Below are 13739 nucleotides of genomic sequence, written 5' to 3' on the forward strand. Positions count from 1 at the left end.
CTAATATTTTGTTAAGGATTTTAACATCTATGTTCATCAGGGATATTGGCTTAGAATTCTCTTTCTTTGTAGTATCTTTATCTGGGTTTGAAATTAGGCTAATGCTGGTCTCATAAAAAAAGGTTGGAAGTGTTACTTCCTCTTGGATTTTTTGGACTAGTTTAAGGAGTATAGTTAGTTCTTCTATGAATGTTTGGTAAAACTCCCTTGTGAAGCCATCCATCTGATCCGGGGCTTTTGTTTGCTGTAAGTTTTTAAATTACACTTCAAATTCATCAGTAGTTATCAGCCTTTTTATGTTTTCCCATTTTTTCTGTTTGAGTTTTAGAAGATTGTATTTTCTAGGAATATGTCCATTTTGTCCAGGTTTGCTTAACTTGTTGGAATATAATTGTTCATAGCATTTAAAAAAATATTTTTATTGATTTCAGAGAGAAAGGGAGATAGAAACATCAATGATGAGAGGGAATCATTGATTGCCTGCATCCTGCACATCCCACATTGGGAATCAAGCCAACAACCTGAAATCGAACCATGACCTCCTGGTTCATAGGTTGATGCTCAACCATTGAACCATGCCAGTTGGGCATGTTCATAGTATTTTTTTTATGATCATTTGTATTTCTGGAATGTCAACTGTTACTTCACCTCTTCTTTCTGATTTTTTTTATTTTAATTTGGGTCCTTTTTCTTTATTTCTTGTTGAGTCTGACTATAATTAATCTTGTTAACTGATCTTTTTGTATTGTTTTTATTTTAGTCTCCATGTCATTTATTTCCACTCTGATCTTTATTTCCTTCCTTCTACTTACTCTGGGCTTTTCTTGTTACTCTCTTTCTAATTATTTAAGTTGTAGGGTTAAATCATTTATCAGAAGTTTTTCTTGTTTTTTGAGGTAGGCCTGTAATGCTATGAACTTCCCTGTCGTGACTGCTTTCACTGTGTCCCATAGATTTTGGGTTGTTGTGTTCATTTTCATTTGTTTCCCAGAAGTTTTTTATTTCTTCCTTGATCTCTTTGGTAACACATTCATTGTTTAATAACATGCTATTTAGCCACCATGTGTTTTAATGGCGGGGCGGGGTGGGGGGGGGGGGGAGAAAGAAAAAAAGTGAAATGGTATTCACCTCAACAGAGTTTAGTGCCTCCTGGTATCTCTCTTTGGATCCTGCTCTTCTGATGACTGACTGACTGTTCTGTCTGCCAATTCTGGGCTTCCTGGGAGATACTTAGGTACTAACCACTGTCAGAAACTGTCCTCCTTTGGCTTCCACCAACCTGCTTGAAGTTCCAAGTGACCCACAGTTTACGTCTGTATCCATAGGACTTGGCTGCATGCAGAAGGGGTCAAGCTGCCCTATAAAGTAGGTTTGCTAGCAGCATGGGGTGCAGGTCTGGGCCAGTAAGCTTCCGCAGGCTCTCCAGGCTCTGCCTCTGCCTGCCTTTGCTTGACAGGTCATTCTTAATCACTGAAAAATCTGTTCCTGAAAGGGCTTTAGGCAGAATCAGGAATCTAGACCTCCCGGCCTCCCAGAAGGGGGAAGTGCTATTCATATTTCAGGGCAAGTGGCAAATATGTTTCACTGTCCCAGAGCTACTCCTCTGGGAGTGGCTTGGAATGTTACTCTGCCCTTGGCTGGGCAGAGACCCTTGCATGCAATCCAGTGAGATCAGCTGGAAACTTGGAGTTTCTATCAGCTCTCCCGCATGGGGGCGGCACCAGTCAGGTTCTGGGGATAATGGGGCAGATGGTCCCACCCCAACCCAGTCACAGGCACTCCCTGAGACTGTTCAAACCCTTAGGCTTGGCCTCTGCTGCATTCTCCTTTGCACACGTCAGGCTGCAGGGTGTGGCAGTCCGGGCTCCTGAGGGTGGGGCCGGCTACATCACCTAGGGAAGAGTTTTTCCTTTTCCTGAGCTTCAGCTATTGGGAGCAGCTAGCTAGCTGCTCTCAGGAAAAAAATGGCCCTTTCGGGTTGGGAGCCCGTGACGGAATGCAGCACTCCCGACGGCTGCTTTCCCATGTCCCCGTCCAGCGCTTCCCAATCCACCCTCTCCTTAGTCACCTCGCGTCCACGCCGCGATCCCTGCACCAAAGCCTTGGGTAAGTAGCCACAGATGAAAATTCCTGCGCTCTGGGCGAGGCGTGGGGACAGACACTGAGGTTTTCTCTCCGCCTGGCTCCGGTCCATGGGCTCTGGACTCCGCTGCAGCCAGCGGCCCTGTCGCCTTTCAGGGCTGGATGTTACATGGGCCGCTGGTCGTGGGTGTGGTGCTCCGAGCCGTGGAGCCCAGACTGGGTTCTGGGGCCTCTGTCTTGTAAGGGAAAAGCCCCTCCAGGAGTGATCCTTCCTCATTCTTGGCCTGCCGCAGGGCTGCTGGGTCAGCCCCTCTCAAGACGTCGCCCTTCCGACTGGTCTCCAGGTGTTTCCTGTCCTTCTTCATACAAGTCTCCCCCCCAGCTGGACCTCAGCTGGTAATTCCAGGTGTATGTGCCTCACTTTAGCTTTATTTCCAGTCTGGCCCTTGAAAGAGGTACCAGAAAGGCCTGCCTGTCCACGATTCTCTCTCACTGATGTTTCTGCCTCTCTCCCTCACCCTTCCTCTCTCTGAAATGAATTTTAAAAATGTATTAAAAAAAAAAAAGGTCTGCCTATTTGGCTGCCATTTTTTCTCCTCTCTCACATCATCCAGAAATGCTTTTGACACATGAGAGAACTCCGTGAATATATTTGATCGTTGATTGATTGATTTATGTCTTTACATGTTTACACTGGATAAAGACCTAACTAGGGATCTTTTTTTTTTAAAATATATTTTATTGATTTTTTACAGAGAAGAAAGGACAGAGATAGAGAGTTAGAAACATGGATGAGAGAGAAACATCGATCAGCTGCCTCCTGCACACCCCCCACTGGGGATGTGGCCGCAACCCAGGTACATGCCCTTGACCGGAATCGAACCTGGGACCTTTCAGTCCGCAGGCCGACGCTCTATCCACTGAGCCAAACCGGTCCCGGCCTAAGTAGGGATCTTAATGTATGTGTGATTTTAGCAAGTCACTAAACTTTTCAGTTTGCTTATTTGCATATACAAGGTAACATCAGTGCCTTACTTATTTGTCTCACAAGATGAGAAGTCCAAATACATTATATGAGATGTTTTCCTGCTAAACCAAAATATCTGTGCTTTTTTAGTGGTAGAATGCATAATTAGTCGTACACAAATATGTGAGTTACATAATTTTGTTTCTATATTAATAGTGAATATTTTTCTTATAACAACAGGGCCACAGCTGGTGTAAATATAGAACATGGAATTAATATAAGTCAAATGAATATTGAGGTTTCATTTCCAGTTTTCTTTGCCCAGTAATCTCAGTTCCAAGATGTAATTTTAATGAAGAGTTGAATAGCACAAAATTATGTTTAATTCTTTGAAATGATACCAGTTTATTGATTAAAGCTTATTTGCTTAACATCAGATATTCATATATATTATCCTAATAAAGAGGGAATATGCTAATTGACCTTCATGCCATCGCAAAGATGGTGCACCCACAGCCAATAAGGAGGGAATATGCTAATTGACTGCCACACCCTCAAAGATGGTGGTGCCCACAGCCACAAGATGGCCGGCAGGGGAGGGCAGTTGTGGGTGATCAAGCCAGCAGGAGGGGCAGTTAGGGGTGACCAGGCCAGCATGGGAGGGCAGTTGGGGGTGACCAGGCCGGCAGGGGAGGGCAGGTGGGGGTGATCGGGCTGGCAGGGGAGTGGTTAGGGGGTGATCAGTCTGGCAGGCAGAAGCAGGTAGGGGCAATCAGGCAGGCAGGCAGGAGAGCAGTTGGAGCCAGCAGACCCAGATTGTGAGAGGGATGTCCCACAGGGATCAGGCCTAAACCAGCTGTCAGACATCCCCCGAGGGGTCCCAGATTGGAGAGGATGCAGGCTGGGCTGAGGGATTACACCCCCCCCCCCCGTGCACAAATTTCGTGCATGGGCCTCTACTGTTTTGTGCGCATGTGTGCGTGCGTGCTTGCGCACGAGCGTGTGTGCACACGCACACACAGATTTGGCCTACATTGAAAACAAGTTGATCCAACCAAGCTGGACTGAGAATTTCATTGTCAGGGGGAGTAAACAAAGTATAAGCTTTAGAATCAGATATTTAGAATCAAATATCTGGTATTAAATCCTGGATCTTCAATTGTGTCAGTTGTGTGGCAGTAAACTATTTAAGTTCTTTAATTGTCCAGATTTTTCATCTGTAAATATGGATAGTGCATTATTTGCAGAGTCTTTGGGAGGACTAAAAGTAAGTAATGCAAAGTGCCAGGTATACCAGTAGACAAGATCCAAAGGATGATTTGATTACTTGCCTCCATCTTTTCTGTTTTTCTGATTCTATTCTCTGTCATTCTAGGTCTTCGTTGCCTTTCTTCTCAGAAGTGGTGCCCTGTGGCTGTGACGCTGGGGATCCTTTGTCTGGGTTTACTGGTGACCATCATAATGCTGACAGTGCAATGTAAGTGCCGACACAAGGAAGTGATGGAGGGAAAAGATGAGAGTTTATAAGCATGGTTTGTAAATTGGTTTCAGAATACCTATAAACAGCCTTGACTTAGATACATTTTAAGCAAACTGTTTTTAGAATGAGTGGGAAGATGAATGGGTATATTGTGCTAGTCTCTCAAATTGGGGCATGGAATGAAGATTATGAATTGTAGGTTTTTGTTTTGAGTAGTTTTCATAGCTTCATGGATAGAGCCTACATAAATCCTAAAACAATGAGGGTGAAAATAATTTGAAGTTAATTATCCACAAGATCATCTGAGAGACCCAAAAGTAAAAGAAACCTCATTTAGCTCCTGTTGAGTTTTATTTTATTTTATTTTTTATTTTTTTTATTTATTGCTTAAAGTATTACAAAGGGTATTACATATGTGTCCATTTTATCCCCCCGCCCTAGACAGTCCCCTAGCCTCCCCTATCCCCCAGTGTCTTATGTCCATTGGTTATGCTTATATGCATGCATACAAGTCCTTCAGTTGATCTCTCCTGTTGAGTTTTAATAGAGATGATTAAATACCTAATTCAAGTTAAGAACTGGAAACAGAATTTTAATAAGTACAACATTTTAATAAAATACTTCAAACTTATTGTATGGATATATTGGAAAGAGGTTATTTCTGGGGAAAAGAAATGAAAGAAGGATGAAAGTGGCCAAGAAGGAAAGAAATGATGTCGAGTACCCACTTCATCCGCCTGTGTATTGAGATTGTAGATCTGAGTTATTTTGACTGTCTAGAGACCCAGGTATTAGGGCTTTTCAAGTACTATTTGTTTTTCAATTGTTGTTTGGGGTCACAACCATTTACTTTTCAATCTCTGTAACACTGAGGCCTTTCCCGATGAGGGGAGAAGTGTCTTTGACCGGTGGTGGTGATTGGAAGAGTCTTACTCTGAGCCTCTGATTACTTTACAACAAGCTCAAACCTGGCCTGCAAGGCAAGGAGACTGCTTTGTTACTGAATCATCAAGCTTCTAGAACTGAGATATTTGACCCTTAACATTTTTTTTGCCTGCTTGATTTCACAACTTTTATTGCATCTCCACCCTTCCTAAAATATGCTGTGGCAAAAAAAAAAAAAAAAGTTTGAGACTCTTGTGACATAGCCACTTAAAATAGTCCTGCAGGAAGGTGTCTCAAAAAAGGGTATCTTAGTTCTTGAATAAAATCAGGAAGTCTAGAAAATGTAGAAAGAGATGACAGAAGAATGAAGACACAAGTATAGTAAATGATTAATGATTTTCCTACTAATAGTCATTAATTCTGGTTGGTGACTATTTCTAGATTGTCTATACTTTATTAATGCCATTGATACTTATCTTGGTATTGCTTTTAACTTGTGTGTAACCCTCAGTAACAAGTAAAACTTTGATAATTTTTTTTAATCACAAGTGTCTGTGACAGTTCCTGATATATATAAAAAAAATACTATAGGAATATTAAAGAACTTTCAAATCCATAATGTTTGAGTGACTTTTGGTCATTCTACAGCAATTTATCTGTTATCAAAATAGATTATTTGATTTAGTTCTTTGATTTCTTAAATATCTAGTGGAGGGACTTTTATTGGGGATTAGAAATGAAATCTTTCTTAATCCAGCTGTAATTTAGTATCCCAGGTGTCTGATCTTCTAAAGCAACAGCAAGCAAACCTTACTTACCAGGAAAATATACTGGAGGGACAGAGTTTTGCCCAGAAACAGGAGGAAAAGACCTTCCATGAATTACAGAGGGAACTCAAGGAAATGAATGAAAACCTTACCCAGGAGCTGGATAAGAAATCCAAACAACAAATGGAACTTCATCACCAGAACCTCAATCTCCAAGAAGCTCTGAAAAAGGCAGCAAATTTTTCAGGTATAAAGTTGGAAGCTCCTCTAATTAATCTTAGCTGTCTTTTGGAAAAGCCTCTAGGCACAAAATTGGCATATTGATATATGTATCATCTATATATACAAAAGCTTAAGCAACCAGCCAACTGGCCAACCATTCCACTGTCTGCCCAGTAGCTAGGATGTGCACTGATCACCGGGGGGGGGGGGGGGAGGGGGGGGGCAGGTGATCAACGCAGGAGCGGAAATCATAGGCATGGAAACATGAAACAGACTGATGAATCTCAGCGAGAAGTGGGGAGGGTGGGAAGAGATTAATCAAAGATCTTATATGCATACTAGAGGCCCGGTGCCTGGCCTGCACCCTCTTGCAATCCAGGATCCGTCAGGAGAACTGGTTTTGTCCAGGACCCCACAGGCCAGGCCGAGGGACCCCACCAGTGCACGAATCCATCCACCAGGCCTCTAGTTATTTACATAATGTTATAACTTCATTTCATAATGTTCTACACCAGAATTTCTCTATTTCTGTCATCCCCACCCTATCCTCCCTCAAGTGCTTGAGATGCCTGATTTAATTAAGCACACTTTTGTTGAATTTAAGTTTGCTTTCCTCATAAGAGTCTTCTTCCATTTTAAAATTTTAGTTTTGAGATTTTTCTGGAAGAATCCTTCTTCCCTTACCCCTTGCCACAGATTCTTATCTGCTTTCATTCCAATGTATCTCAGTCATTTTTTTTTTTTTTTTACTAAACAATCTCCTTTGTCCCTGGAACTCCTACCTCTGCATTAGCTTTGTTCTATGGCAACATTTCTTAAAGTGTACTACATCAATTTAAATTGAATCAATGAAGATACACTGGCTTGGAAGTGTTAGGTAGGTACTTCAAATTAGACAAAAATATAACAGGCCCAGGGAGTTAGTTTATATGAGAAGAATTGAATTGATCTCAGCTATATAATGGACTCAGACTCTAGGAGGCGGGTAGAAATAGTAGCATCTACAAGAAGGAGATGACAATGTGAACTCAGGTTGTTACAGAAATTATCTGATTTATTTCGCCTTCCTATAATATGTAATTAAGTCAGGCATATGCTTTTAGTCATAAGGAGAATTAGAAGGTGTGAAATGAAGTATGTGGCTTCCTCGAAGGCATTGAATGAGTCCTACTCTAAGCATTAATAACTACCACTAGTAAAAAAAGAGATCTCCAGTTCTTGCTTGTATAGCTCAGTTAATCTTAACCATGTGATTTCTTTAGATATTAAGTAATAACAGTCCACAGATAGCCACAGATTTCTTTATTTTATAGATGAAAACTTGAAACCCAGATAAGCTAAATTATAATAATAACTTGTTTTCTATAAAGTTTTGCAGTTTATTAATCCCTTTAACATTTACAAGGTTATTTAATTTTTAAAATATATTTTTGTTGATTTCAGAGAGGAAGGGAGAGGGGGAGAGAGAGATAGAAACATCGATGATGAGAAAGAATCATTGATCGGTTGCCTCCTGCAACCCCCCCCTTTCCCCTACTGGGGATCAGGTCCACAACCCAGGCATGTGCCCTGACTGGGAAAGAAACCGTGACTTCCTGGTTCATAGGTTGATGCTCAACCACTGAACAAAACTGGCTGGGCTATAAGGTCATTTAAACTTCCAAAACCAGCAACAATTTTTAGACAAAATAACCTTTAGCTTTTGTCAAACATATCTAATCTCTTTAAGAAGGGAGTTATCGAGGAAATAAAAGAATACCCCATGTCAAAGAAGGCTTAAAGGAAGAAGCCTAGTATATCAAGGATACGAATGTTTATATAAGCAGACATAGGTACATTCCAGCCAAAGATTTATTTCACAGGTGGATCCATAAAAACATGTTTGTTTTTATCAATTGCATGGGATTAAATTTACGTCAGCACTACGCAGAGCCATCTCCCAGAGACACCAGTCATGGATAACTAATTTTCTATCCCTCTCTCCCTCTCATTTCCTCTCTCTGAAATCAATTTAAAAAAAACAACAACTTATTTAAAAAATATATCCTGCCCAGGGCTGGTGGTCATGCCTGTGGGAACCACAGGGGTGAAGGGCCAGGGCAGCTAGGGAGGAAAGTGCCTGGTGAATGCCAAGTGTTGTTAACTAAACACATAGGCATTGACAAATATTGCCTATTGCCTAAGTCTTCAGTTGAGGTTTTTGGACTCTGAGGATTTTGCAACTGAAAACTCCGTTTTCTGAAATCTTACTGAAATTAAGATGTTCACTTTATGTCAATATATTTTTCTCCCTAGAACATCTTTATTTTTTATTTTTATTTAAAGTATAACTTTATTTTATTTTTTAAGTATATTTTTATTGATTTCAGAGAGGAAGGGGGAGGGGGAGAGAAATAGAAACATCAATGAATGATGAGAGAGAACCATTAATTGGCTGCCTTCTGCATGCCACACATTGGGGGTAGAGCCTGCAACCGGGGCATGTTCCTTTGACCAGAATCGAACCCAGGACCCTTCAGGCTGCAAGCTGACACTCTACCCACTGAGACAATCCAGCTAGGGCTAAAACATCTTTATTTAATAGAAATATAGTATTATCACATATGCAACATTAAATATTCTAGTAACCACACTTAAAAATTAAGATGAAACATAAAATTAACTTTAGTAACATTTTATTTCACCCAATATATTTGAAATAACTCTTATTTTTTTAATTTAATTATTTAAAAATTTTATTTTTACTTTTAAAAATATATTTTTATTGATTTCAAAGAGGAAGGTAGAGGGAAAGAGAGATAGAAATATCAATGATGAGAGAAAATTATTGATCGGCTGCCTCCTGCACACCCTTTACTGGGTATTGAGCCTGCAAACCGTCATGTGCCCTTGCCCTGAATGGAACCCGGGACCCTTCAGTCCACAGGCTGACGCTCCATCCATTGAACCAAACCAGCTAGTGCTGAACTAGGTTTTGAACACTAGTGAGTATAAAAATTATTAATGGGATATTTCATATGATTTTTCATACTAAATTTTCAAAATTATGCCTGTGTTTTACACTAATAGCACATCTTAATGCAGACTAGCCATGATTCAAGTACTCAAGAGCCACCTATGGGCTACTGCATATACAGCATGTGTCTTAAATAAGGAGGCATAGTATTTAAGCCTAAACCCACTATTCAAAGACATGAAGTTTTAAAATACATAAGCATAACTTTTAATAGCAGACTGACTATTAAGTATTCATTTCCCTACTGTTCACTTCCATTATTCCAAACTTAACTTTAAAAAAAATAGAGCAGATTCTAAAATTACATCACAGCCCAAGCTTTGCTTTTTAGCAGCCTTACTTCTAATTTAGTTTACTAAAATCAGAATGCTTTTTCTTTTGCTTCAGAAAAGGGAGGTATTTGCAGAGTCTGGGTATAATCTAAGAAGAGATAGTATGAATTCGGAGTGGACACTTGATTTAAGAATTATAGGAAAAAATGTTTTTAAAGACTTATGGAAATATTTTCCTCAGGCATAACTCCACTGATGAGATATTCTATACTTCCTAGGTCCTTGTCCCCAAGACTGGCTCTGGCATGAAAAAAACTGTTACCAATTTTCCTCTAGTTCATTTAATTGGGAAAAAAGCCGGGAGAACTGCTTGTCTTTGGATGCCCAGATGCTGATAATTAATAGCACATATGATCTGGTGAGTTTTTATGGATGTGTGTTAGGGTGGTATATTGGTTTCTCTCAGCGGTTCTCAACCTGTGGGTTGCGACCCCTTTGGACCATCAGAAAACACATATATAATTACATATTGTTTTTGTGATTAATCACTATGCTTTAATTATGTTCAATTTGTAACAATGAAAATACATCCTGCATATCAGATATTTACATTACGATTCATAACAGTAGCAACATTACAGTTATGAAGTAGCAACGAAAATAATTTTATTGTCGGGGGTCACCACAACATGAGGAACTGTATTAAAGGGTCAGGCATTAGGAAGGTTGAGAACCACTGGTTTAGAGGGAAATAAAATCAGGTTTAGGACCTGGGTGGAGGAGCCCTTGTTTGAGAATCAGAATACCTATGTACTAGCCTAGCCATGAATTCCATACATGACCTTTGATGGACAGGTTATGGAGTATCTATAGTTTTCAGTAAACCTTTCTGTAAAACCACCGAGAAGATGTCAAAGATCTCCTTTGGTTCTTTAGTTTTGTGACTCTGTAAAACAGCCACACTGAACTCCAACACCAACTCAGAAATGTTGCTCCCCACAGGAATTCATCAAACAACTAACTGCTCATTCCAGTGCCCCATTCTGGACGGGGTTAAGTAAGAGGAAACCAAGCGCCTCATGGAGCTGGGAGGATGGCTCTCCTTTGAAGCCCAACGTGTAAGTTTTCCCTTCTTTGCTGAACCCACTAGTGAAGTTACCGCAGCATTCCCCACAATGTGCTCCTCTTGCCAGAGGGAAGCTTGGGGATTTCTGAGAGTCTCCTCTGGAGACTACCCTTCTTTGGAGTTTTCCTTCCCTCTTCTATTACAGATTTGAAACGTTGAGACAGGGTCCGACCACATTCCTGCCACAAGGTGGCAGTAATCTACTTTTCTTTTGTGTCCCCACCTACAGGTTTAGATTCAGAGCTCTTCCCCAAAGGAATCCTTCAGACACCTGTGTATATCTACAAAGTGGAAACGCGTTTGCGGAGAGCTGCATATTAACTGCAAACAGTATATGTCAGAGGAAGGCGACTTTGTTGAGAGCACAGTGAATTTGAAGGCTCCGGAAGAAAGGGAGGAGCCCATCTTTGAATTCTCTTCTGGAATTTAAGCTATTCTTCCTCACTTGGTTGCAAACTGTGAGAGCCCTGAGAACAGGTATTAGCTGACTGTAGAGCTCTTTAGAGAAAGTGGGGCCCCAGTTGCCTGATACCTTTATAGCAAAAGTTTTGACTCTATCTCTGTCTACATTTTTTCTTTAAAAAAAAGATATTTTATTGATTTTTTTTTTACAGAGAGGAAGGGAGAGGAATAGAGAGTTAGAAACATCGATGAGAGAGAGATGAGAGAGAAACATCAATCAGCTGCCTCCTGCACACCCCCTACTGGGGATGTGCCCGCAACCCAGGTACATGCCCTTGACTGGAATCGAACCTGGGACCCTTCAGTCTGCAGGCTGACGCTCTATCCACTGAGCCACACCGGTTAGGGCTGTCTACGTTTTTTCACTTAGCTTGTCCCAAGCCTCCCAACCAGCCTTTGGTCCCTCTTCTTTTTTTATTTTAAAGTTTTGCTCCTTTCCAAACCTTGGGAAACCTCTCTACATCAGTGCCATCATCCCCTCGCCCTCCTAAAACTACAGAGAAGTTAGAACGGAGAAGAGCTGCCCAGCTGCAGATAGAGGGCAATGAAGGGGAAGCGCGCATGGGAAACAGCCATGGAGAAACTGAAAAAGGGAAGGGTCCTACTGGGATCCAGAAACGCACGTTCTCAATGTTAAAGGTGATCACTTGGTGGTCTTTGAAATCGTGGTCTCTCTCCAGGCTCGCTCGCTTGCACACACACACACACACACACACACACACACCCCATATCTTCACATTCGAAAGTAATTAGAAATTGGGTGGTCTTTTCTGTGACCTAGTCTACAATTAAGTATCAGTTCCTGAATTAGTTATTTCTTCATCTTTTCTCTACCAAAGGATAGCTTAATACCTTTATTTTGTATTTGTTAGATTCATGAGTAGGATGGCCCAGAGGGAAAAATAGTTGATTTTTTTTCACTAAAATACAAACCTTATATTGATGAACTCTTCTTAATTCTGTTACACTATGCTATAATGCAGAAACATACAGGATCAGAAATGAACGACAATCAATTCTAAAACAAACTGAGCCGGGTATGGAAATATCACTGAACAGAAACAAATGGAATTAGAAATATTCTATTTTCAATGTTTTTACTACTTTCTCCCACATACTTTGCATCCTATGACACATAATCTAGCACCAATTTATTTTTTAAAAATCTCTATCATTCCTAGAAAAACAAGAGACATTTTCTTTTATTAACAGATTTATAATAAACTAAACATATGTAAAGTGCACAATCAATAAGTTTTTTTTATTTATATGCTGCTTTTATTTCTGTAAGGATACACTGAAACGTTAGATGATATTAGCTAATGACAAAATGTAGAAACGAGGCATTGGCTTCTCTAACCATAGCTACAAGAATGTTAATATGTATTGTCATTACATGTTCACTTTGATATCATCCCATTCTATTATGTAATACTAGAGGCCCAGTGTATGAAATTCATGCATGGGTGAGGGGGGTCTTCTCCAATCCGGACCCCTCAGAGGATGTCTGACTGCCTCTCACAATCAGGGATCGCTGGTTCCTAACCGCTCACCTGCCTGCCAGCCTGATCACCCCTAACCACCTCTGCCTGCCTGATCACCCCTAACCATCTCTGCCTGCCTGCCTGATTGCCCCTAACTGCTCCCCTGCTGGCCTGAGCACCCCTAACCTCCTCTGCCTCGCCCCATACCTGGGACCCAGGATTCCCTCCTCTGGCCAGTTGCAGGTACCCAGGACCCAGGCTGGCCACAGCCACAGGGGACCATGGGCAAGCGACTTTGCCTGGGCCATAGCCGCTGGTGCTGGAACCTGGGACTGCGGGGCGGATGCCTTGTCCCTCTCCAGGGCCACAGGCACAGGTACAGCTGCTGGCGCCCAGGACCGCAGGGTGTGCGGCTCATCCCTCTCCTAGGCCACAGCCTGGCTGGTCCCCATTCCTCTCTCCTCAGTGTTGAGTGTCTGAGCCATTACTGTGTGAGGGCATGATGACCATTTGCATATTAGCTCTTTATTATATAGGATAACAACTAGATAGAATACAGAAAGTTGGTGATCCGGCATCTCAGGCAAGCACTACGTGGAAATCTGCCTATGAGGACAGTGACCTCCCCACTTCCTGAGAAATCGAGCTAAGCTCTTGAGGAACAGTCCTAAGAATTGCAAGAGACATTGGTGAGCCTCTTTAACAAATCAACAAAAGAGCAACCACCACTATGTTACAAGGGATTCAACTTGCCACTGTTTGGAAGTGTCACATCCATGTCAATGACCGTCCTGATGCTTGCTCAGCTACCCCTCTAGAGATTTATGGTTACTTCTACAGGATGACTTCAAACTGCAGGAACGTTCGAGGGGGCTAAAATGTTTTCATAAAAGTCTCCAAACCCATAGTCTATGTTGCAATTAGTTAAAACAAAATAGTGTTAATCAAAAAACACACACCCAACATCTGGGTTAGT

General features: G+C 41.3%; 1 protein-coding gene across 1 annotated transcript; it reads left to right on the forward strand.

Moving 5' to 3' along the window:
- Positions 1-1964: 1964 nt before the first annotated feature.
- Positions 1965-12528, forward strand: OLR1 (oxidized low density lipoprotein receptor 1; the record flags this gene model as incomplete). The annotated part of the gene is made up of 6 exons (XM_081084357.1): positions 1965-2106; positions 4425-4526; positions 6183-6428; positions 9970-10109; positions 10694-10809; positions 11047-12528. The coding sequence occupies 6 exons, from the start codon at positions 1965-1967 to the stop codon at positions 11186-11188; spliced, it is 888 nt and encodes a 295-aa protein (XP_080940483.1). The 3' UTR covers positions 11189-12528.
- Positions 12529-13739: the final 1211 nt, after the last annotated feature.

Source organism: Myotis nattereri (genome assembly GCF_964212035.1).
Source record: "Myotis nattereri genome assembly, chromosome: 2".
Taxonomy (NCBI): Eukaryota; Metazoa; Chordata; class Mammalia; order Chiroptera; family Vespertilionidae; genus Myotis; species Myotis nattereri.